The following is a 24,001-nucleotide window of genomic DNA, read 5'->3' on the forward strand; positions in this document are numbered from 1 at the left end:
CCATTCAAAAAAGCCTTCCTTGGATTTTAAGGTGGTCTTCCATACATCTGTGGGATCTATTGGAACCTGATTATATCCATAATTCATATCGATCTTGCTAAAATACATGGCCCCCTTGAGTTGGTCCAGAAGGTCATCAATCTGTGGGATTAGATACTTGTTCATGACAATGATTTTCTTTAGTTCCCAATAGTCAATGAAGAGCCTCCAAGTCCCATCCTTCTTCTGTACAAGTACAATCAAGCTCCCATAGGGTGAGGAACTTGGTCAGATGTGCACTTTTTGCAGCAACTCCTGGATCTTCCGCTTGATCTCTTCATTTTATAGAATGGAGCAGTGGTATATTGTCCCATTGGGTAGGGGTGCTCCAGGAGTCAGATCAACTAAATGCTTGACCTAACAGTGCAAGGGTATCCCTATGGGTGAGGAGAATATGTCCCTATATTCATCCAAAACCTTGTTCGCCTACTTTTGTTGTGTGGAGAAACCCTTCTTGAGGGCCATAGATGTGGCCACGATCTTCCCCTTACTTTGAGATCAAATCAGTAAGAAGACAAATTTCTTGGTTTGGGAGATGATTTTAGTGCATTGTTTAGCAGAGAACAAAGAGATGGTGATAGGTTGGGCTACCTCTAGTATCCTATATAACTTATTTCCCAAAGTATTAATAATAATGTGAGGCCTAGACTCATACATAGCATGACGCTTCCACAAGTATGGTTGGCCTAATAATACATCACAAACTTCATGAGGAGCAACATCACCCAATAACTCATTTGTGAAGGGCTTAAGGTTGTAGGGAAGGTGACCCAAATCTCGTCCTTAGTGAATCCACCCATCGGTGTTCAGTTGCAGGTGTGGTGTGGTCGGTAGGCCCAACCGCTTCATGACCTTTGTTGAAATGAGGTTCTTTTGGATCACGTTGTCGACAATGGACTACAACGGAGAACCCTTCACCCACATCTGTGAGCGGAAGAGATGCTCCCCCTCCTCTGGATCTTCAGGATCAATCTTTTGGATCTTGGTGGTGGCAATGGTGGCGTTGGGCTCTGCATCAATAATCTTCTTCCCTTTGTCCTTCGCCTTATCATTTTATGACTCAAAGTTGGAACACGCATCTGACTCTGAAGCCTTCAGTTTGGCCACTAGTGACTGCTTGGTTCAACACTCACTTGTTTTGTGAGTAGGGCTCTTATGGAAATCACACCACTTTCATGTGTCCTTCTTTGTCTTTGTGGTGTTGTTATTTTCTTGCAGCTTTGACGGGTTGTCCTGGGTCACCCTGCATTGGCTTTTTCCTTTGTTTTGCGGCTTAGGGGCGCTCTTTCCCTGCTTCTGATTTGCAGATCCAAAGTCGTGCTTCTTTTGTTTAAATTTGTGTTTAGTCTTGGAAGCATAATGGTATGTTGCACCAAGCGAGGAGATGCCCAAGAACTCCATTTCTTCTTGAATGTATTTGTGCAGATAGTCATAGTAATTGAGCACCAGATGTCGCTCAGAGTCTTTGATACCCAAACCTATGCGTAGAGTATGAAAAATATTTGTGAGCTCATGAACATCTTGGTCCCTTTGTTGTCGTGGTGTGGTCCACTGTATGTACTTGTCCTCATAGCTCCCCACGGGTTAATATTATTCTTGACAGTGTCTCAAAAATATTTCCAAGAGGGGGTGGTTGTAGATAGAGAGGGTTCCTCTTCCATTTTCTCACAGTAAGTTTCCCACCAGTTATTGACATGGGAAGCAGCCTTAAGCAGTGCAAAAGTAATCCTCTCTTGATCAGAGAAACTATGGACCGAAAAGTAACCTTCCAATAGATTCAACCATTTATCCACAACATTTACATCTATTTGACCTTCGAATATAGGGATATTTAAGTTTACTTGTAACTTTAAGGGGGTGGTACCTCCGAAGTGACTATTGGATGAAGATGCGTCACCAGTGAGCATCCGCTAAAGGATCTAGGAAAATTTGTCCATCATTGCATTCCTTTATCGCTCAAGGGCTTCTTCGAAAAATATTTTGAAAGGATCTCCTACTCCCTCATCTTTATTTTCTTCCACCATGGCATACCGTCAAGGTCTGCAAGGTTGGTCTGGTAAATGTTCAACCAGTTCGAACCCTAACTCCTTATACCCTGACCTCGTTGGGGACATGCACAGAAAAACGGAGAAAGAGTAAACCACTCTGATACCACTGATGCAGATTTATGAAGGAACGAAATGAAATACATATATGAACAGAAACACATAGTTATAGTGAAAACATAACTTCAATTCATTAATAACAAAGTACTGAAAATTGTTTACATGCAAAATGGAAATAAACTAGCTCAAATGATGGTATCTTATCTCTGAGAAGAGATGTGGCAACTAAATGCCTTATGAAATGTGTTGCAATGAGGCTCAAAGGCCTATTTATTATTGAGAAACAATTGAAAACCCTAAACATCCAAAAACCTAACCCTAAGGATGAAGCACCAAAATTTTGTGGGCCCCATTGGGGTAAATTGATACATCAACTTCTTGGGGTCATAACTTTGGCATACGATCTTTGTTTTATGCGTACGATACCTCGCTAGAAATATCTATTCGAGGACTACAACTTTCGACTACAAACCCTTGTCATAGACTATGGATTTTCCCATTTTCCAAATAAACGTTGTTTAGGGTCTCAAAAGGCTCTGGAAGTTCAAGACCCAAAAAACTGACAAAAATGGTAAAATTTGCTACAATTAACGAAACTGAAAGAAACAATGGTGGGGGTCCAAATGGAATAGGTGGGTGGCCACTAATATCCACCTGGATCAACTATACCTCAGGCTCACACTTAATCTAGTTACAAGTGTTATCTTTAACATTTACTTATGTAAGCCAATCATTCCATTCAAAGAAGAAATAACACACCTTGCAACATAATAAATAGGAATAACACAAGTTCTTATAACTTGGGCAACCTAACTCGACCTAACACCCATGTTCTTATACACAAGAACAAAGAATACAACAAGATCTAAGCTCATATAATATTGTCTAGCCCTAGAGTTATGTGACTCCCAAATACAAATATTGTGCCATTTTTGGCTTACAAAGCTTGAATAAAATCATGACATGACCCATGTGTAACAAATTTGTTTCCTCCCAATTGACACATCTATATAACTATGCAATCATGCAAACTTCCTTCTTTCCCTCTTCTTCATTTTTCCCTTTAGACTCTAGCACTATGATCATGTACCTATGGATACAGTAAGATCACCCATGTGACTTGTGTGTATGCAACTTGTGTTGGTTGAGTGGTTGTGTCTCCACTTATCACTCAAATGGATATATATGGTAGTGTGTGGTTCTTATTTGGGATTCCAACCTACCCATCATTTTAGAGTTGTGCCACCCTTCCAACTCATCGATGTGTTAGCCAACTTATGCATCCACACTTCCACCCATGTGCCATAGTTTGGTAGCTGGACAACTTGTTGCATTCCATGTTCTACACCCATCCTTTACATAGCCAATCCCATGTTCACTTGTTTGCTTGACCTGCATGCCATACCCATGCCTCTATTTTTGCAAGTTTTTCAACATCACACCTAATGCTCCAAGTGTCCAACACATCCAGCTCACACATACACATTAGCGTGCCTATGAGTCCAAGGTGACCAACATGCCTATATCATGCTCAAGGTGAGGAAACAACACTTGGTCCCTGCAACTCACTCTCCTTATTTGTTATGCAATCTCCATACTTGATCTAATGTGTAAGTGTGTGCTTGGCCTTAGAGCCAATCTAGCCTTACAAATAGCCTTCAAACATGCTTAACCAAAATTAACCATTGTTAAGTATAACCTCTTATGAATGAATAGTGGTAAGCTACCTAAGGATGGTAAGGAAACAACCGAGGGTCAAAAGATTCTAGATCGTAGTGTCCTCTCTTTATGCACCGATAAGTTACTCATATGGTAGGGGGGATAATTACCAAAATTGGAAAAGTAAATATGTTAAAGATGAGTTGGCGTGTAAAAGCATCAGGATGATTTTGTCTCATTTGCTACCCGTTCTAAAGGTAGAGGAAAGTACCCATCAAGAGGCTTGGAATGCATGCTCATTGATCAATATGGACTACTGATCAATCAAAATAATGCCTAGTGAACAATAGGAGCTTGGTGGTATGTATTATTAGCCTGACCTGATTCTCTTAGATGGGTGTAGGGGTGATATGGAGTGGAGGTTTTCTTGATGGCAAGCCATAATGGATGGGATTTGAGACCAATGTAGTTGGAATGGTATATTGATTGTGAGATTCTCATTGGGTGAAGGCTATGCTACATGTGTGGGTGTATTCCTCTTTCCCCATTGGGTGGAGAGGAGATGGGATCTTTTTTTTTAAGTCAAGTCAGTTGTAATAAACTATATTGTTCAAGTATTGCTTCCTTGCTTGCTTTCAAGTTGTCACTTAATTTGTTCACATTGACCAATTAACTTGCTGAAGAAGCTAGGTAAAGACGACCATTTCTATTAGTAAATGAAAATATGTTGAAATACATTTATATATGCACTCAATTGGGTATTATTAATTCATATTTAAACATGATGAATCAATAATCAACAATATTCAACCAAAATCAATTAAATATATATTTCACTAACATGATAATAACAAGTGTAATATCATAATATAATACTTGCTTCTTATTTAAAAAGTAATTGATAACTACTTTAGATTAAAGTTAAAAACCTCCAAAACTATATATATATATATATATATATATATATATATAGTATGCTACATAGTAATCATAAACCTTATTTTAAGATAGCCTTACATATATTATCATATTTATATCTCTTAAAAATAACAATGTAAAAAATTGTATTAAAAAATAAAAATATATGAATTTTGAAATTCAACATCAATATTTTTCATATAAAAAACATAAATAAAATAATTATAAATAAATTATATTAAAACAGAAATCTAAATAGCTCATGCAAATAAATTAATATAAATGAATATTGTTACTAATAATATGTTGTCATTTATTTTATATTAACTTCATCATTCAATTATTAATTAAAAAATTAAAAACTATCAAATTAAAAATAACATAATATATGAATGACTATATTTATTGCCTTACATATTTTTATTAGTAAAAATATATAGTAAAAATAAATATTAAAATAGATTAGATAAATATATTTTTAATTAAATGTTATGATATTTGATTTAGTACTTCATATAATGATATACTCTTTATCAAATATTATATATATTTTTTTGAATTTTTATTTTTTAAAGAAACTTTTTTATAATAATTTAATTTTAAATATGATGATGATGGTGGTTAACGTCCAGTGAGACCAAATTGGTCTATAGGACCTACAATTTTCTTAGTTTTTAATTATCTGGCTCCTCGTCTTTCTTGGCAAGATTGGTGCTATAGCTTTCTTTTCTTTCTCTACCTTCTTCCAACTTCCTTTATCTTGCATCTCTTTCATCTCTACTGGTTCTTGGGAAATTGGTGTCTTAACTTCGTAATCTATTGTGTTCGCCCTTTTGAAGATAGTCGGAGAAGAAATTTTGTCTAAGAGATCTGTTTTGTTGTTAAATAAAGATTTATTTTGTGCGGTATTCAAATCCTCATAGCTGTTGATCTGTTGGGCGGAGCTTTCTCCTTGCTTGTCTTGAGAGTTGTTTCTCTCTCTCTATATATATATATAATTTTAAAATTATATACGCACCATTTTGTCATTTTTTTGTCATTTTCTAAATATTTTAATAATAGAAAAATACCTCGCTTTTTCCTTAACTAACTTCTTGTGGAGACTAAATTGCATGGAGCAAGAGTATATTGCTCTTCACATGGAGAATTCTATTTATTTTAGAATAAAGTATACATGCTCTTCACACATACAGAGATCTAAGTTCGGACCATGTTTCCGAACCACTATGAACTAGTCGTACCATCTGATTTCCAGATCATCAATCAGAACTTTATGTTCATATTAAATTGCATTTATGTTGATAAGTGTGTGTATTAACTTTACGTGCATATTAAATTGCATTTATTTTCGTAACTGTGTATTGCAAATCAGAAATATTAAATTGCATTTATGTTGATAAGTGTGTATTAACTTTACGTGCATATTAAATTGCATTTATTTTCGTAACTGTGTATTGCAATCAGAAATATTAGATTGCGTTTTTCTTCCGTAACCGTGTATTGTATTGCGTGTACATTAATGGGCGTTGTCTACGCACGCCACAAATTTAGCATTCGCATTTACTGAGATTTATTATTTTGAAATTTAATAAATAAAATTTTTAAAAATTAGAATGTTGGAGTGTTTGAATCATATTTTTAATGGTGAAAATAGATTAGCATCAACAAAAATCTTTAAGAGACCTAAAATTATGAAGTTTAACTGCTTTTAATTAGATTTTTTCAAGATATGATCAGAATTTCAATAACTTTCCTGGCAAAAAAGCATAATAGTTAAACTACGGCGACTTTTTTGAACCTTTTCTGGTGGATTTTCCCAGTCTAATTTCTCTAAAATCCTGAGGGAATTCATTGAAATCACAAGTTTGATGGGTAAACCTGCACAACAAAAGTGCCCTAAAAGTTTTTCTCGATGTTAAATCTATATATACAATCAAAAAATTAAATTAATTTAAATAACACAAATCAAGATTTCACCACAATTTTTTAGACTGAATTCGAACACCAAAAACTATTATTTTTATTCAATCAACAAAATAAAAAAAAACCATAAATAAATATTGAAAATTGCTCAACAAAGACACCTTTCACGTGTACAGCAAGCGTATACGTATTTATTGTCCAATAAATTGTCATTCAATTACAGTTTTCAAAATTCAGATTTCATTTTCCTATTATTCATCGGTTATTTCCAATCTCAGAATCATAACCTTAAACACCAATGCATATACGTATGCTCAAACTTTACATTGCTGGGAGTCATTAAGACCATCTTCTAAAACCTGCACTGTTTCCATCCACGCCTTCCTTTGGACTTCAGCGTCCTGCTAATAATTGTAAAATATTAATCCACACCCTAAATCTATGCCGGAAGTTTTGATGACATGAATTTATTTTCATAAAATATTTTTTTTGAAGAAAAAGTATAATATATTCATATAAAAGAAGATTACATAATTCAAATGTAAGAAGTATATGCAGAAATGTGGACAGAGCCACATGTAAATCTGCTTAAACAGATCTTAAATAAAACCTACAGATCTTAAATAAAACCTGGAAAGGTTTATATTGCCCTAGCAAGGCGACCCAACTATAAGATGCAGAAGTGGCACCAAAATATCAAGCAGACAAGCATCTGAAGAAAGAGCAACCAACGTAAAATCTGACCGCCCAATACGAAAAGAAAGACAAAAAATGAAGAAGAAAGCAGCAAAAGAAGCCACTCCTTTTACACTACATTTTATATTTACTATAGATGGATCTGAATTTACCTATTGAATATTTGTGTTACAGCTCGTCCTTGGCTAGCTTATTTTGTTCACGAGATTTCTGGTCGCAGCGTCCTTTCTTTATGCAGTCCAACAACATATTCGCTGTGTCTATACCTGATCATGACCAAAGTCAGTGATAATAGAACTCTCTCTATATCTGAATTATATTTTTCACTGTTTTTCATAACATTATATAGATATATATACCTGCAAGATAGGCACCATGCACATAGCCATTATGTTCTTCATTAGTATGCTCTCCAGTGAAATACAAGGGGCCAACTGATGCCTATAAAATTTATGTAAATATGTTGATAAATTAACTTAAATCTCTTTAAACCTTGAATTTGGAAATCTTGCAGCAGAAGCAGAAATACAAATTTAGAGTTTTTGCAACATCATAAAATTGCATTTGTAGGAACATTCGCAAGACATACTCTATCTAAATTAGTCCAAGAAATTTTTCTGTAAGTGAGGCTAGGAGTGCCATCTAGAAATGAAAAAACACTCTTCAAATCTACGAGGACCCTTTCAAATGAATGCATCAAGAAATAATATTGCTACGATTTCTTTCAAAAATACCTTCAATTTGTCGAAATCCTTTGTCGAGACCCCTATTGGCCAGTTGGAGTACGCTTCCTTGGAGAATGGATCTTCTCCCCATCTATGAATAAGCATTGCCTCCATCTCTGGAATATGGTTGCCAAACATTTTCTTCAGAACACCCATTATTTCTGCTCTGGTGTCATGGTCAGGCTGTTGTTCTATTCGTCGGGCTTCATCGTCTGTAACAGTTACCATAAGAAGGTTCCCTCCAGGGTATTCACTTTCCAAGTGCTGAGGAAAAAATGTAAATAACATGTTAATCAGTTGAATGATTTCAAGTCTAGCTGTTTCTGTGGGAAAAGATATTAAGCACTAATTACCTGCCAGAAATTGTAATAACCCCTTTTTCCATGAGCGTAAATGAAGAACTCAGTGCCAGGTCCCGTGGGCCAGAATTTAGATGGAAATTTCATGAAGATTTTGCAGTAAATAACCATATCAAACTTATATATGACCAGTAGCTTCCATTGCTGCAGGTGTTTATGGAGTAGCGTTATAAATTCACTAAATAGAACAGATCTAGTGAATTCATATAAAATTTGATACAGCAAATAGAAATACATACAGGTAAATCAGGGTTAAAACTAATGAGATTCGTTTGAAGAACCCCTAAGCTCACAGAAACAATAGCGTTTTCCGCAGTATATGCTGAACCGTCCTTTGTCAAAATCTTGACACCTTTGCGTGTATGTTCGATTTCTTTAACGATCTGGACCATGAAATCATCACCAAAAAAATACCTTTACTAAAAGCGTGTTTCAGGACAAAAGATTTTAAACGATAAATATGCTTCATAGAGGAGCCTACCTTCATCAGTTTCAGAGCGTTCCATATAGTTCCGTTATGAGATTCAAAGGAATTCTCATAATTTTTAAATAATTTATTTTAGTATTCATTTATATGGGTGAAGAAATGGGATTGAAACCCTAGTTACCAGAAACGGGACGATGTCCCCCGTTTCTGGCAGAAACCTTCGCAGAAACGGCGACCATACTAGAAACGCCGTCTGCAACGGCCGTTTTCGTTTTCACCGGCAAGAAACGGTTTCTGGCGAAACTAAACAGTGTCTTCCGACCGTTTCCGGATAGACTTGCAGTTTCTTCTGGCCGTTTCCGGATAGACTTGCAGTTAAATATATTTTTTCAAACTCCGATTAAATTTAATTTTTTCAAACAGTTTAATTAGCAATTGATTACACATACAGAGAGTTTAATTGGCAGTTCACTGTTAGTCTGCTGCGCTGGACTGTTAGTTTCTGAGCTGGACTGTTAGTTTATGGAAATTAAACATAAGAACTCCAGAGTCCAGGGTATTTGTGAGCGAGCAGCTGAAGAAAGAACGAGCTGAGAACGCAGGGTATTGTGAGAGCGTTGCCAAACCGCGACCATACTAGAAACTAAATTTGTGCAGATCACAGAAGACAGACCAGAGGTAACATTGGTGGTGAGAATGGTTTCAACTTTCCACTGTTGGCAATTATGATTATTCTGCGTCGTTCTTTTTCCTCTCTTCAACTTCTTTCTTTCTATTTTTCATGACGGGATTTCCTCTTCCTTTCTGCTTCTGCTTTCTTCCCGTGATCTTCTTCTTTCCTCCTGTTTTCTGTATCTATCTCTGACCATCATTTAGTCTTTGTTAGATTTTAGTAGTGGAAACATTAAAGTCCTAACAGCTGATATGTTGGTTATGGGTTTGATATTTACTATTCATTTATGCACTGATTTGTGAAGGAAGGTGGAGGATCTTTATTGTTTTCTCTTCTTGATGCAGCGACGGTTTCTGAGTTGGGTTGGTCTGATTTTACCCGCTTGTATTAAAAAAAGAAGACTAGTCACAGTCGTTTGTTTCTTTGATAGTGGAAATTGATTCAGCGTCATCAAGAACTTCTGGGCGCCCAAAATCTTAAATTTAGACAACTGTAATTCAGATTTTCAAAAATTTCTATCAAATTTATTATTATTATAATATTGTCAAAATTTCTATTATTTTCTAAAATAATCCTTAAAATTATTTTTTGGACTGTGCATAAAACTACACCGTAAAACCTGAAAAAAATAGTTGTTGAAACTTGGAATTTTAAAACGCTGCGCCTACCTGGAAATATGTATATTTGAAACAATTAAGAAATGGGAATGAAGTAACAAAATCTTCTGAAATGGTTGTTGGAACTTTGAATTTTAAACGCTGCGGCTACCTGGAAAAGTGTAGATTTGAAACAATTTAGAAATGGGAAAGAGTTACAAGGAAATATGACCTTTTTGTTCTTGACTTTATTTCGTAGATGCCGTACCACTCTCCATTTGAAAACGCTACACCGACCTTCAAATATGTATATATGAGAATTAAGAAATAGAGATAGGTTAACAGTGAAGTAGAAATAGGGATGAATTAGTAGCAAAGTAGACTTTTGAGTCTTTGGTTTTTAACTTCTTCATTAGGTGGATAAGGTATTGCATTCTATTTTAATAAGTATAGTTTAAATGGAGATTAGTTGTTTTTTATTTGCAGCGATTTGATATATCGAGTTTCTCGAGCCCCGTGGTGGCTGCAGTACCGGCTGTTCGTAAGGAACAAAGCATGCAAAGATGATCAAGAATGGAACAGCGCAGGGGAAGTTGATCCCCCAGGCAGAAACGATTTGCAGCAAATGGAAGGGTTTTTCGACCGTTTGCTACTCTGGCGGCCAAGATCTGGCAGATCTCTCTACTAGGAGAAGGGGTAACGACGGACCTATTGTAAGTTTGATGAAGAAATGAGCAATAATGATTGGTCTTCTGCAGATCCAAGGTAGGGGAAGTTGATCCTCCATCCAGAAACGGTTTGCAGCAAATGGAAGGGTTTTTCGACCGTTTTCTACTTTGGCGACCGAGATTTGGCAGATCTCTCTGCTGGGAGAAGGGTAACCACAGACCTATTATTTTTAATGAATAAATGAGCAATAATGACGGGTGTTCTGCAGATCCTTCGAGAAGCTACGAGAAAACTTATGTTTCTAGTAAGGATGAATATTTCCAAATTTTTGCACAAACCCCAATAGGAAGATCGATCATCTTGTGGATTTTTGCACAAACCCCAATAGGAAGATCGATCATCTTGTGGACTTGAGTGGATTCACTGGTGAGAAATCTGAAATTGGCGATTTATAAAAAAAAAAATGGTATTCCAATAGAGCTGCAAAACCTATTATATATGTGGGCAGATCCATGCACTGCCATAGGCGCTTGCAAGACTAAAAAAATGGTATTCCAATAGAGCTGCAAAACCTATTATATATGTGGGCAGATCCATGCACTGCCATAGGCGCTTGCAAGACTATGGCATAGAACAAAATTCCTAGATCATCATTAACCTGAGGTTGCGGAGGATTCAGTAGGATCTAATATCCCCAAGGGCTCTAGGTTAGCCAAAGGACAAACTAATAGATCTACATCATTCAAAGACGCCCTCAAATGAAAGGTTGCAATATTAGGTAAACCTAAACAAATCCTCAATTTTCCTAGACCCTATATTGTAAGGCAGATGAATGAAATTCTAGAAATAATAATAGATCTAGCAGAGATCAATAATGTTTGTACAACATATCAGTCTTGGGCAATCAATTACAGGTTCAACAGATTCTGAACAAAAACTATGGATCTTTTTCAGTGGATCTTTATGACTTAGACAATAAATTGTGAGATTCACTTATGCTCAAAGGGTTTTTTCATAGTAAAATTTGAATCATCAGAGATCAAAGATCAAGTTTTACATGAAGGTCCTTGGTTTTGGGGAAACGTGGGATTATTTATCACCCCATGGCTCCCATATTTTGATGTTAATACAATGACGGTCTCCAAAATATGGGTCTGGGTAAGACTGCACAACTTACCCCTTCACTTCTGGCACCAAAAAGTACTCGAAGGAATCAGCAACATGTTCAGGAAATACATCAAGTTGGATACACAAAGAACTAAAGGACTACATGATCGTATCCTTTCTACCACGATATGTGTTGAGGTAGACATTAGTAAAGGACTACATGATCGTATCCTTTTGACACACAACAATGAGTGTTGGACTCAGTTCTTAGATTATGAGAAGGTTGCATTTAGATGTTATCTTTGTCTTCATATTGTACATCTACAAACCACATGTCCTTTGGTAAAGAAAGATCCCAGGAGGAAAAAGAAACTTGTCAAAAAGCCAAAGGGATGGCATTTCCCAACACCACAACCCGACAAAGAAGAGGAAGAGGAGGACTTGGGACCCCCCATCACTGAGGAAATCCCAAATCCACAGACATCTTCAGCAAATGAAGAATTGAGCCAGCATGAAACAGGGGGATCAGCTTCGCAAAATCCAAGAGCAGAAGGTCACTCAGGCCAAGAAATGTCGAAGGAGAAGGAGGTAGTAGGATTCAAACATCCTTATACATCTAGGAGTTCAGACTCAGATAAGGAACATATGAGGCAAATAGGAGAGAATCAACTAATTATTGTAACGACCACTCCTAATCAAGGAGGATGGCAAAAAGCAGAAAAGAAGAAATGGAGAAAAGGGTGACTAAGATATTTTTGCTTAGCCCCATTTTTATTTTTTATTTTTTAGTTTCTTTTTGCTATGTTTCTATGGGCACCAGCTTTTTGAGTGGTGCATCTTGGGACCCTAAAGGAATGCACTATGTGCATCTACTTATGTAACTTCTTATAATTAATAGAAAGTTGTGATTTTTCCACGAAAAAAAGAGAGAAAGTTACAAATTTTTAAGTAAAATTTCTTTATTAAATAAATTTTTTTTTTTTGTAAGCTTGGTAGGACTCTCCGAAGTGTCCATTATTCACCCCACTACTGGAGAGGGTAGCACAAGATTCAAACCCAAGATCTCAGGTTCGATGAGACTTCATTCCACGGCCTTCGCCACTTGCCACTTGAGCTACCCCGAGCGGACTTTATTAAATAATTATAATTTTAAAGTAATTAAAAATAATATATTGTTTATTTATGGAATTAAATTTAAATATTATTGAAAAGTATATAGTTTTAATTAATGTAATTTTTAAACAATTATAAGGGAAAATGATTTTTTTTAAACACAATTTAAGTTGAAATCTATTTATTTAAAAATTAGAAAAGAAAATAAATTATTAAAACTCATTTAGTGAAAATAAAAGTCTATCTCTTTATAAATCACTAATTTATCATTTTAAATTAAAAAATCTTAAACTATCTTACATTCATAGCAATTATTAATGAACTTATTTTATTATCTATTAACAAATAAACCAGCTTAGATACATTTAATACTAGATCTATTATGCCTCGAGAGGGATCAAATCCCTTGTGGTGCAAACCTTCTTTTTGGAATTTAGAATTTGAGTAAAGGTTTGCACCTCGAGAGATTTGATCATTCTAGACGCATGACATATCCAGTGTTAGATGGATCTAAACTGGTTCCAGTTGAGTGCAACACTTTCACATTTTTAGATTATCATTATTATGTATATGTTTGAGATTAAATCATAATTCACATTATGTTTTCTTTCCTTGGCATGATCATACCATTCTCTTCTTTAATTTAGTCTATGTTGCTTGCTTGAATGCTTTGTACATATGTGTTTGGATGCTTTGAGTGGTTTGTATGTTAATATGTTTGGATTTGGATGATAATGTTTTTGGATTTTATTATCTATTAGTAATTAGTTGGTGATGAAGAAGGGAGACAATTTTGTCAATAGTTTGTAGGAGTATTGATACTGCACATCTATTTCATTTAATTTTAGGTATCACAACTTTTGACAACTAATTAATTCTCAATAGTGTCCCTCCAGGTATTACTAAATATATCTTGAAGAGTAGTTTTAATAATTTATTGTGTCAAGATTACTCTTGAAATAATTTTTTTCTTTACTAATGTTTGAAATAATTTATTTCCTTCAAGAATATTTTGATGATTTTTTATCTATAGTCTATTCAGCAAAGTCAAGAAATAATGTATTTTTTATTTTTTTTAATGAGTGGCTAGAATTATAAAATATTTACATTATTTGTTTCTCAAAACAATTATCACATTCAAGAATATTTTGATTTGTTTTAAATGTTTATAAATATATATTTTCCTCTTATAAATATTATGAATACATTATTATATGCAATTATCTATTAGTAATTAGTTGGTGATGTAGAAGGGAGATGATCTTGTCAAGTATTATTTTGCACTTTGCAGGAGGATTGCTTATGCACATCTATTTCCTTTTAATTCTAAGTATTGCAATTTCTGACAGCTAATTAATTCTTAATATTGTCCTTGTAGGTATTTACTAAATATATCTCGAAAATAATTTTTCTTAATAATCTAAGATGTCAAGATTAAGAACATCTAATGCATCTAATGTAAGCAATCAAATAAGATTAGAAAACAACATCTACACTTAAATCAATGCATCTAACACAATCAATCAAATGAGATTAGAAATCAACATCTGCACTAAAATCAATGTGTCCAGTAAAAGCAATCAAATAGGATTAAAAATCAAAATCTACATTGAAATAAGTGCATCTAGTGCAAGCAATCAAATAGGATTAGAAATCAACATCTACACTGATATCAGTGCATCTAGAGCAAGCAATCAAATAAGATTAGAAATCAACATCTATATTGAAATCAATGCATCTAAAGCAAGCAATCAAATAGGATTAGAAATCAACATCTACACTGAAATCAATGCATCTAGTGCAAGCAATTGAATATAATTCTAAGAAAATATCATCTACACTGAAATCAATGCATCTAGTGCGAGAAATATTCTTCCCTCTCTCTCCCCTCCATCAAATCTTGAAAAATATTTTTAATATTTTATAGTCTCAATATTAACAACATCCGATCCATCTAATGCAAGAAATCAAATAGGATGGATTGGATGCTGTTAATAGTGAGTGAAATTAATGTGTCTAATGCAAGCAATCAAATAAGATTAGAAATCAAAATCTACATTGAAAACAATGCATATAGTGCAAGCAATCAAATATAATTAGAAATCAAAATCTACATTGAAATCAATGCATCTAGTGCAATCAATCAAATAGGATTAGAAATCACCATCTACACTGAAATCAATGCATCTAGAGAAAGCAATAAAATATGATTATAAATAAAAATCTACACTCAAATCAATACATCTAGTGCAAACAAACAAATATAATTACAAATGAACATCTACATTGAAATCAATGCATCTAGTGCAAGCAATCAAATAGGATTATAAATCATCATCTACACTAAAATCAATGCATCTTGTGCAAGATATATTCTTCCCTCTCTCCCCCCTCCATATATATCTATCTATCCCTTCATCTCTCCTTCTTTGTCTCTCTATCTCACCCCCCAAACACACACGCTCTCTCTCTCCATATATATCTATCTATCCTTCCTTCTCTCCCTACCTCTATCTCCCTTTTCTTCCCTCTCTTCACCTCCCATCTAAATCTTTATCTCCCTCTACCTCTCCTTTGTCTCTCTATATCACCCCCAAATCATACACACTCTTTCTCCATATCTTTCTATCTCGCCCTCTCCCTCTCTCCCCCTATATTTCTCTTCCCTCATGCTCTCCTCTCTCTCTCCACCTTTCTCTCTCTATGTATTTCTTCTTACCTACCTCTCTCTCCCCCTCCAACTCCCTTTCTCTCCCTCCCTCTCTCCTCTCTCTGTTCCTTCCTCTCTGTCCCTTTCTTTCCCACCTCACTCTATCTCCCCCCTCTTTCTCTCCATATTTCTCTCTCTGACTTTCTTCATCACTCCCTCTCTCCCTTTCCAACTCCATATATTTGTCCCTTCCTCTCTCCTCCTTTATCTCAAGTCCTCTCTTTGGTCCTTCCCCTCTCTCGCTTTCTCTCATACCCCCCTCTCTCTCTCTGCCCTCCAACCTTGTCACTATCTCTCTTCCCGCATCTCTCTCTCTCTGCCCTCCAACCTCGTCATTATCTCTCTCCACCCTTCATCTTTGTGTCTCCCCCTATCTCTTTATTACCCTTCTCTCCCTCTATCACTCCTCTCTTTCCATGGCTCTTCATTCCTCCTCTTCCCTCTCCTTCATTGTATCTCCTCCTCTCCCTTGTCACTCCCCCAATCTCTCCACCTCTATCACTCTATGTCTTTGTTGTTCCCTCCATATATATCTAGAGTATATATCATGATAAATTAATATATATATTTTTTTCCACTGGAAAAATCGTAATCTTTCATTAACTTGAAAAATTACATATTGTAGATGCATTATGCATATGCTGTAAGTTCTTCTGCCTCATGTGGGCACAATTTATAAGTCTATGATGTCCGTTATAAAGCAAAAATCATCACGCAGGATGTTCATTGTTGTTCTGTTTTATAAATACATATTGCCACGCAGGGCTTCTGATAAGTAGTACTGTCATCTATGTACAAAAAGTTCAAAAAGTATCATTTTCCAGATCTGTATCTCATGGGCTGGCTGCCCTATGATAGTGTGTATCTATGTAAGGACGATGGTAGTATTGATATGCATTTGTTCCTTGCTGCTCCTGAATCATCCACTCTCCTCTGGGAAGTGTCGTGGCCTCCTTGGATAGTTGGTCGGCACTGCTGTTGTGTTCCCTGTAGATATGATTACAAGTGATGTCAATAAATTGAGCCTTCAGTATATTTATTTCATCCAAGATGTTACTGAGTGTGTGTGTGTGGCAAACAGTAATGTTGTTGAACCAATCTATGATAATCTTCGAGTCTCCAAATATATGAATGTGCATGCAGTTGTGCCCCAATGCAAAATGCAAGAGATGACGAAGGGTGATAATCTCTGCGAAATTATTTGTGCCAATCCCCAGTCCCAATTTGACTTTGTAGAAGTGATGTTCATTAATGAATAATAGAAAACCTCCCCCACAACCCTGTTGTTGGGCAGCGCCATCAAAGAATGCCCATGGAGTGCTTTTTTCAATATGCGGAGGGTCGCGCGGTCTTCTAGAGCGAGGTTGCGGCGGCTCAGGCAGCTCATTATAGGCAGATATAATGAGAGCAGTTAAATGAGGCCAGCTCACTGGTTTTTCTTCAAAGATAGCCCGATTTCGAGCCAGCCAGAGATACCAGCTAATAATGATAGGCAGGCTTTGTAATTTGGAGTTTTTGTGACCATAAAACCATGTTTCCCAGGTTCGAATTATATCGTCTCCTTCCCATTTGCCTGTAAATTGTATAGAGGAAGATACAGATTGCCACAAGGTCGATAATGATGTGCAGTTTAGAAACAAATGGAGGCTCGATTCGGAAGTACGTTTGCACAGGGTGCACCAGGTCGGTCCATAAACTGCACGTCGCATGAGATATTCCCCTGTGGGTACTACACCTTTAAGGATACACCAAAAGAATAGTTTCTGCCTGGGGGGTGCAGAGAGCTTCCATATTGACTTCCACCAAAATGAAATCAAATCCGGAACCTTGTGCGATATCAGCGATAGATAACCTGTCTTAGGTGTGTATATTCCATTCTCGGAATGATGCCAGATAAGCTCGTCTGGCCCCTGTTTAATCCTGATGTGCGACTCTGATAAGGCATTAATATATGCAGTCCATTCCTGGTGCCAGTGAGGTGGAATATTAATCTGCAATGCGGATTTCCAACGCTGATCTAATATGGATGAGTTATGTGGATCAGCAATGTCAGCCAGAACTTTAATCTCTTGTGAGTGTAGGTGCCGAATGAGGGCTTCAGGTAGTATATGCCTGCCGCCACTACCATTCCATGGGTCCATACCAATACGAGCCAAAGATCCGTCATTGATTTTCCAAACCAGATTATCCCTGATAAGAGGCATAGAGTTTAGAAGTGCTTTCCATACAGATGATATACCAGATTTAGGCCAAGTTGGAAGTCGTATCCATTCCATGATGTGGAGAGGCCAGATATATTTGTGATATGTTATGCTGGTCCAGAGATTATGGCCAGTGAGTAAGGTCCACCCCATTTTTGCCGCAAGGGCTTGAGCGAAAGTAGGCAGGTCTTTTAGTCCCCAGCCCCCCCATTTTTTAGGAGTAGCAATCTTCTTCCATCCAACCCATGCGAATATGCGCTTGTCCTGGTTCCCATTCCACAGATATCTGTTGCAAATTTGCTGTAATCTAGCCAAGATGCTCCTCGGAATCCAGGCAAGAGCCATCCAAAAGACCGGGGTGGCCTCCAGGACAGATTTTACCAATACAAGTCTGCCTGCTCTAGATAGATATCGATGGCTCCAAATATTGAGGTGCTTCTCCAATTTTGCGACTAGCCAGACCCAGTCAGCTATCTTAGGACTGATAGGCTTGATCCAGAATCCCAAATATTTGAGGCCATGGTCTAAGGGATGGATGCAGAAAGGAAACAGTTGGCGAGCCAGATGGGACTCTTGGATAGAAGTTCTGGAAAGAATGATGGATGATTTTGAATGGTTAGCAAGCATCCCTGTAGCAGCTGAGAAAAGAGTGAGTATGTTCGAGAAGGAGCGAGAATCCCTGATGCTGCCATCAAGGAAAATCATGACGTCATCCACAAAAAGAAGATGGGTGAGAAAGCAATCATCGGATATTTTGAGTCCACTAAATTCCCCATTTCTCTTTGCTGTATCGATAAGTCGACTCAGGCCATCCATGACAATCAGGAAAAGTAGAGGAGACAGAGGACAACCCTGTCTAAGTCCACGTTCAGAGTGAAAAAACTGTGATGCTGACCCATTTATCAGAACACTGAAGGTGGGAGTGGAGATACAGGCCATGATCCAAGTGATGAAACTGTTTGGGAAGCCCAGATGGATGAGAAGCATCTTGAGGTAGAGCCAACTGACACGGTCAAATGCCTTTGCTAAATCAATCTTTAAGATAATGGCTTTGTGATTCTTGGTCCAGATGGTGTGGAGGGCTTCTTGTGCTGCTCCGATGGCTTCATGAATCTGACGGTGTTCCAGGAAAGCAAATTGATGAGGGGCAATATGACGGGACAGAATAGGACGGATGCGGTTAGCTATGATTTTGGAGATGATCTTGTAGAGCACATTGCAAAGGGAGATGGGGCGATAATCGTCGAAGGAGGAAGGGGTATCCGATTTGGGGATCAGTGCTATGAAAGTTGAGTTGATGGAATTATACAGAGACCCAGATACCCTCAGTAAATCATTGCTGATCAACTCATAGAAAGTAATGTAAAACTCGATGGTCCACCCGTCCGGCCCCGGGCTGCGATCCTTCTTGAACCACTTTAGGGTGTTCTCAAGTTCCCCAGGTGTCACTGGATCAAATAGTGTCTCCGCCTCATCCTCATTTACAAACCTGGGGAAGTGACCAGCGATGTTGATGATATCTGCAATAGTTGAACCTGGGGGTTGTTTGTAGAGATTTCTGAAGTGTGATGATCCCAGGTGTGAGAGCTTGGTGAAGGAATCTGCTATTCCACCATCTGGCAGAGGGAGGTTCCAAATTGTATTTTTAACCTTCCTGCCTTTAGCATAGTTGTGAAAGAATCGGGTATTGTCATCCCCAGCTTTTAACCAGGTGGCTCTGCTACGAAGCCGGATGGATTCTTCTCGCTCTCTTAGAATTTTTGTCTTCTGATTTTCTAGTTCCACCAGATGGGTTTTGTCTTCAGCTGTAGCGAACCCCAGTCCTCTATCATCTGAAAGAGAGGATAGTTCAGATTCTATATGCAGTAGTGCTGAGTTATCCTTCTGATATTTTTCTCTAGCCCATTCAATAGAAAGATGTTTGAGCTGTGACAAGTTTGAGCAGAACCCTTTTGCCAAAGAATCTGACCTATCAATCGGGTTGTGGATCCAAAAATCCTTAACCATCTTGATATATGAGGGATCCTGTATCCAGCCATGATTGAACTTGAAGGGGGCTTTTGGTTTTTTGTGAGGCCCCGATATCTCCAGGTATATAGGATAGTGATCAGATATGCCTCCAGTACCGACCCATTGTTTATAATGATGAAGCTGTTGTATCAGGGTACCTTTCATTATGAATCTATCTAATCTGTGAGCAAGAGCTGCATCTCCAATTCTTCTGTTCCTCCAGGTGGGGAGCGGTTTATTCATAGGAACATCGATCAGGTTATGTCGCTCCAGTAGATCGGTCATATACCCAGTAATCGAGTCAATCTGTGCCATAGATCCCCATGATTCGCTATATCCCAGGGAGAAGTTTAGGTCGCCCCCAATAATGGTATTGTCTGCTGAGAGGATAGATAGGCTCAATAAGTGGTTCCAAAAAATTTCTCTTTGTTGACAGGGGCCATATATGTTGATGACCCTGAGATTGGTACCCAGGTCAGCCGAAAAGAGATCTAATCCCAAGAATCCTGGTCCCCCCCAAGTACCTCGAGCCCTGATGGATGCTGGGTTATACCCAATCGCAAGGCCCCCCGATCTACCAGTGGAGTCCATCGCTGTAAATTGCCATCCCGGGATGATGGTGGATAAAGAGGTGGTTATGGAGTCTGCCGGGCCAAGGGTCTCTTGGAGGAGGATAATGTCTACAGGAACAGATTCAATAAGCCTGTGCAGGGCTAGTTTCTTGGAGGCACTAGCCAAGCCTCGGCAGTTGAAAGAAAGACACTTCATGGGGGAAGATTGCCCGGGGTGTTCACTGCTCTAAGAACCCCAACAATGGTGGATTGTCGCCCAGAGGCAACCTCCGCTCCCGCCCTCCTGATGGCTTTTGACAGATGTGATTTTCTCCCTCGGGCAGACAAGGGAGTTGACCCAGATGATGCAATACCCAAACCGGCAATCTTTAGATGAGAACCAAGAGAGTGGACTCGAGGACGCAGGTTATAGTTGTGTTTTGACCCCCGGGATGATGAAGGTGAGGTTGATGGCGAGGGATGAATATGTAATGAGGGTGCAGAAGGAGCAATGACCGGGGAGGAGGGCAAAGTGCAGAATGCAGCAGACATAGATGGAGAATGCATAGAGGAGCAAGGAGAGTAAATAGATAAAGGAGGGAAGAGAGATGTACCCGAAGCAGTGGCAGATGTTGTAGCAGCCCGAGATCTGGTAACCGACGGAGATATTGTGCTGTGAGCTGCTCCAGGAGCATGTAGAGGAATGCTGATGGGGGGGCCCGATGCCGGAGTACGCTGAGTGACCGGAGATATAGTCCTCGAGGGCATGTTCGATGGCGCAGGGGATTCTTCTTGTTTCTTGTTAAGAGGACAGTCCTTGAAAATATGCCCCACCCTGTGGCAGCGGCGGCATCTGAATGGCACCCCTTCGTAGTCTAGTATCTGAACCCGAGAGTATTTGCCCCAGTGTAGAGTAATCTTCTCCTCCAATCCTTCGCGGGTGTCCAGATGTACCAGGATGCGAGCTAGCGTTCTGTTCCTAGACTCCACAAAGGTGCGGTCATGGTCGAGATATGATCCCAGTGCGTTCCCGATGCGCATGAAGACTTCTTCACTCCAGTACTGAAGGGGTAGCCCTGGCAGACGAACCCACAGCGGACCAGCCCCTATTTGTTCTCGCTCCGGGTCAAAAAGAGGGCTCCATCTTTTTAGCAGAACCGGCGCCATCTCAATGTGCCAATACCTTGCCAGTACCAGGTCCGTGTAGTTTTCCTTTGCAAAATGAAGGGCAAACCAACCTCTGGGAAGAACTTGCACCTCAGGTAATTCTTTAAGAACCCCTCCCCAAATCTCCTTCACCCAAAGGGTGAGCCGGGTCACCGAATATGCACGCCCTCGAACATGCCCTACAAGAATGGTGTTCGCCATTCTGGCTGCTTCCCCAATTGCAGATGAATCTCTGAATCATATAGATATGTCCCTAGAGGTTGCTTTGACACACTTGGACCTTTTCTTCCCAGTACGCGGAGCAGAAGGGTGATCCACTAATGGATCCGGGGAGCATTCCAGGTGAGCAGATTTTGAAGAACTGACCCTGACGGCAGGGGTCTCAAAACATCCCGAGGGCGAGAGTAGGGAGGCAGAGGGCACGACAGCCTTCGAGGAGGGAAGACCTGATGATGATGCAGCAAAGAAAGTAGTAGAGGGCGGATGCGGGTCGAATGATGGCGACAGGGGAATAACAGACGACAGGAAACGGAGGGTTCCAGGCGACAGAGGAGGGAGATCTAGGCCAGGGGGCTCATGGGGGGAAGATCCGTCAGGCTGTCGAGAAGGGCGGGGTTCTGGGAGAGTTACCACCGGAGATGTATGCGGCGACGGAAGCGGAGAATGACTAGGGCCAGCATCAGACGAAATGAAGTTAGGGCACCCGAAAATTACCTGTTCAGGATGCGGGTCATCAGAATAGTCTACCGCCTCCTCCGTTTCCATAACATCACCGACAGTATCAGTGGTCATCCTGAAAATGACAGATGGACCTGAAAAACCAGGTCAGGTTACATGCAGAATAGGTGCGCGGTTAGGGTGCTTCAGGTGGCAGAGAGAGGGCTGTCTGAAACCCTAGCCGAAACCCTTACGGTCAGTTGCAGAGCACGCCATCATCCATCTGGTCAATAAATTAATATATATTATACTATAACAAATTTTAATATTATATTAAATTTAATATTGCATTAATCTAAAGTTATCAATTTTAATAATATTAATATTATAATATATTAATATTAATATTACATATAATATTAATATTATAATATATTACTATTAATATTACATATAATATTAATATTATAATATCAAATATTAGATTTAATGATGTTTTTTATATGCCATGATAGCAAAATTTATAATAAAACTACATCAAAATAATATTTTCAAATATTACAACTTTGATGTGGAAATATTTGTCTTTAAAGATTTTCATATCCCTAGGATATGGTTTTTCCTTTTAAAGCTTCATTTTACAAATGTTTAGTTAAAAGAAATATTAAAGTATTTTGGAGCAAGAATTTAGATTCTTTGTGTTGAATTAACATTTTGTTGTTGATGTAAGAAATGACACTGGCTTTAGTAAAGAGTAAAAATGTTTAAAATATTACCTAATTTGGAACTTTAGTGTGGTAAAAAAATATGTTAAAGGTAAATTTATGATCCATTCAAATTTAGGTATATGATAAAGGAACTATTAAATGTGTGAGATAATTTATTATCCATTTAAATAGATAGTTATATTTTAATAATTAATCTTAATCCATTAATAAGATTAAAAAGTTATATATAATTTAAGATTCGACATTAGCAAAAATTATTTTCATTATTTTTTGAGGACATGATATACTTACACACTGGGCTCATATTGGGTTGTAGAATGTGCCTCTCGACACAATTATAATAAATTTTATTAAAATAATAATAACATTTCATTTTCTTTAAATGTTAAGCCTTGGAATTGTGGAGAGTTCACATCTCAAACTTATGATTCCAACAAATACCTACCAAATTATATATATATATATATATATATATATATATATATATATATATATATATATATATATATATATATATATATATATATGATATGGTTTTTTTATACATATATATATATATTATATGGTTTTTTTATACATATATATTTTTCTTATTATTTGCAAGAATCAAAGTACATAGCCTTATCCGGAAATGGACCTCAAGACTTGTAGGGGTAGCCATTAGACCATCGCCTCAAATATAGGTTTTAGGGTTATGCATTACTAAACTATTCGATACATATATTTAAAAAAAATAGATTTCGGTAATATCTTTTACTACATTCCATACATCTATTAAAAACATATCTTTGACCGAGAAACTTCAGTATTCCATAAATATAATTAAAAAAATTGACTAGGAACTTGGTACCATACTATTCATTGAAATTTCACACCTTAAATTTAATTTTAGTTGTAACACCCTCCTCCCACATCTACCCGAGTAACTGACCAATCGAGGTAAACATGTGACGAGAGGCTACTATGAT

At 37.6% G+C, this 24,001-nt stretch overlaps 1 protein-coding gene across 1 annotated transcript; it reads right to left on the reverse strand.

Annotated features, from left to right (window-relative positions):
• Positions 1-7,491: 7,491 nt before the first annotated feature.
• On the reverse strand, positions 7,492-20,521 carry LOC149207716 (uncharacterized). Its single transcript, XM_089398125.1, has 8 exons — positions 16,799-20,521; positions 9,301-9,363; positions 9,070-9,219; positions 8,664-8,807; positions 8,419-8,568; positions 8,075-8,329; positions 7,700-7,781; positions 7,492-7,606 (listed from the first exon to the last, which is right to left on the reverse strand). The coding sequence occupies exons 1-8, from the start codon at positions 20,519-20,521 to the stop codon at positions 7,509-7,511; spliced, it is 4,665 nt and encodes a 1,554-aa protein (XP_089254251.1). The 3' UTR covers positions 7,492-7,508.
• Between the last annotated feature and the right edge of the window lie 3,480 nt (positions 20,522-24,001).

This window comes from Pinus tabuliformis, chromosome 1_2 (assembly GCF_031772625.1).
Source record: "Pinus tabuliformis cultivar Carrire ecotype Pingquan chromosome 1_2, CPIR1, whole genome shotgun sequence".
Lineage (NCBI taxonomy): Eukaryota > Viridiplantae > Streptophyta > Pinopsida > Pinales > Pinaceae > Pinus > Pinus tabuliformis.